Here is a 2201-nt window from a genome sequence, read left to right as displayed (position 1 = left end):
TAGACCCTTTCGGCGAGAAGTAGCAGCTTGTGAATATCATTAATTTTGCAATGAAATCATTATATCTCAGTTACGGTATACACCCACACACAATAATTGGCCGCCATGTTTTACGTCAAGCAGCAAGTGCTTTCTGTGTCCTGGAGATCTTGGTCACTACATTTTGAAGCTAAAAACTATTCTAGAGTCAAGAAAGATGCCAAGAGAGCCAACCTAGGGAGTATAGTGCAATACTCTTGTTGTATGAGCCTGCTTTCCTCTTTGGGCTGTGACAGAGAGTCAAGAACTGATCGTTCTGGCTCTCCCAGACTTCTTAAGTCTTCAAGTATCTTGCTATAGTAAAGAACAGTTGATATGAAGCCTCTCATAGTCCTGAGTTCAGCACAACAAAAGTTTTATTGGCAAAACAGCTCTACTTTGCACATCAGCCATTGAAACTCTGCATAACTTTGACGTAAAACATGGCGGACAAAAATCCGTTCAATATTATTTCTTTGTATATACGGTATCACAAACTAATTCTCGCCTAAAGGGGTCTATAATCATAAAACCACAACCATAGACATTGCAAATTGACATGAATTTTTTGTTTACACACCTCATTTTTTGTAATTGCTGTGTAAATTGCTGTATACAGTACTGTAGAGCCTAAGACTCTTAATGGACACTTGCACCAGTTATATTCCTTACTGTAGCTTCCACATAAAATACTTTCTTGTACCAACATGCACTATATATTTTATAACAATTTTAGCAATTTAGTTAATCATCACAGCTTACCCTATTACCAAGAGTATACATAATATAAGGAATATTTCTATTCATTATGTGTCTTCTTATCAAAAGTTTTGATTATTTTAAAGCCTTAATTCATAGTAATAGTAGTATGGTAGTAGTACAAACACCTATTCATGAAATTTCATGGAAAGAGTGCATAATATTCATTGACTATTCATTGGGATACACTGCATGTGACGCAGCACTTAAAGTGTACACTGCTGCACCAAATTAACTTAAACAATTTTTCTAATTTCTACTGTCTTTTTTGAAATTGTACTCTGTATTTAAAAAAATAATGATGTATACATGTACGATATGATGAATTTTAAAAAATTATGTAATATGAAGCACATTCTTGTTTACTGTAAATACAAGAGTACATGAAGGTCTTGCTCTGTGTATGACCTTTAATTCCTTTATTTTATTCTTTTATTCAGATATTCGAGTATTGGATCACAGGCAATGTAACATAATATGGAGACAAGTACAACCAGTTGTGGGTGAACTTACTGTTGCTGATATACATGTATGTGATCATTCATTTGCACAATAATAATAATAATAATTGAATCTCTGTATTTATGCCTATACCATAATAGAAATAAAATGAGCTGTTTTTAATTTGGTGAATGTATGTGATAATGTACCATTGAAAATTTATGCAAAAGTAATTTAAGGAAAAAATAGTACATGTTTTGTCATATACAATGTAACTATATGATCATATTGCTATAGCCAATGGTGAATATTTAATTTTTGTAGTTATTTTTAAACTTTTTTTTCGTCATCTTTTTTATAATTAGTTAGTATGTGATAATGGAAGACCTTACCGTTGCTCGAGCACAGACGTCTTTAGAGCTCATGTTGTTGATACTACAACCAACCAAGAAGTTAATTGTGTTATTGAACCAAGTGGATCACTGGTTGGATGCTCACAAGTGACTGTCTCATTTACTGCCAGAGTTTCAGGAGAATATTTGGCAAAATTTATGATGAATGAACAAATATTGGGTAGAGAACGGAGAATTGTTTATCCTGGTAAGAAGAAAGGAGAGGCACTTAAATAAATTTTATCCATGTCCTTTACACTATAATAATACCCCCCCCCTGGTTATAACCCAAATTTTCTCTTTTTTCTTTTAGATATTTTAGATCACAGACAATGTAAAGTAATATGGAGAGAGTTACAATCAGTTGTGGGTAAACTTAATGTTGTCGATATAGAAGTATGTGACCTGACTCTTAGCTTTCCTTTAATATTCATTTTTTATTAGTTAGTATGTGATAATGGGAGACCTTACACTATTAAAGGCACAGATAACTTCAGAGCTTATGTTGTGAATGCCCAAAAGCACCAACCTGTCAATTGTGTTATTGGACAAGGCACATCACTAGTTGGATGCTCATTAGTGACTGTCTCA

The 2201-nt window shown here is 33.3% G+C and overlaps 1 protein-coding gene across 1 annotated transcript in view; it reads left to right on the top strand.

Moving 5' to 3' along the window:
• Positions 1-1217: 1217 nt before the first annotated feature.
• Positions 1218-2201, top strand: part of LOC109589279 (uncharacterized) — a gene marked incomplete at its 5' end in the record, with an annotated part of 2756 nt that continues 1772 nt past the window's right edge. Inside the window, 4 exons of the mRNA XM_020005382.1 lie at positions 1218-1306; positions 1584-1818; positions 1924-2006; positions 2055-2163. Of these exons, the coding sequence (XP_019860941.1) occupies positions 1218-1306; positions 1584-1818; positions 1924-2006; positions 2055-2163 (516 nt within the window). The remainder of the gene's footprint in view (positions 1307-1583; positions 1819-1923; positions 2007-2054; positions 2164-2201) is intronic.

Source organism: Amphimedon queenslandica, unplaced genomic scaffold, assembly GCF_000090795.2.
Source record: "Amphimedon queenslandica unplaced genomic scaffold, v1.1 AMPQUscaffold_11478, whole genome shotgun sequence".
Lineage (NCBI taxonomy): Eukaryota > Metazoa > Porifera > Demospongiae > Haplosclerida > Niphatidae > Amphimedon > Amphimedon queenslandica.
Note: the sequence above shows the minus strand (reverse complement) of the source record. Positions and strands in the feature narration are given on the sequence as shown.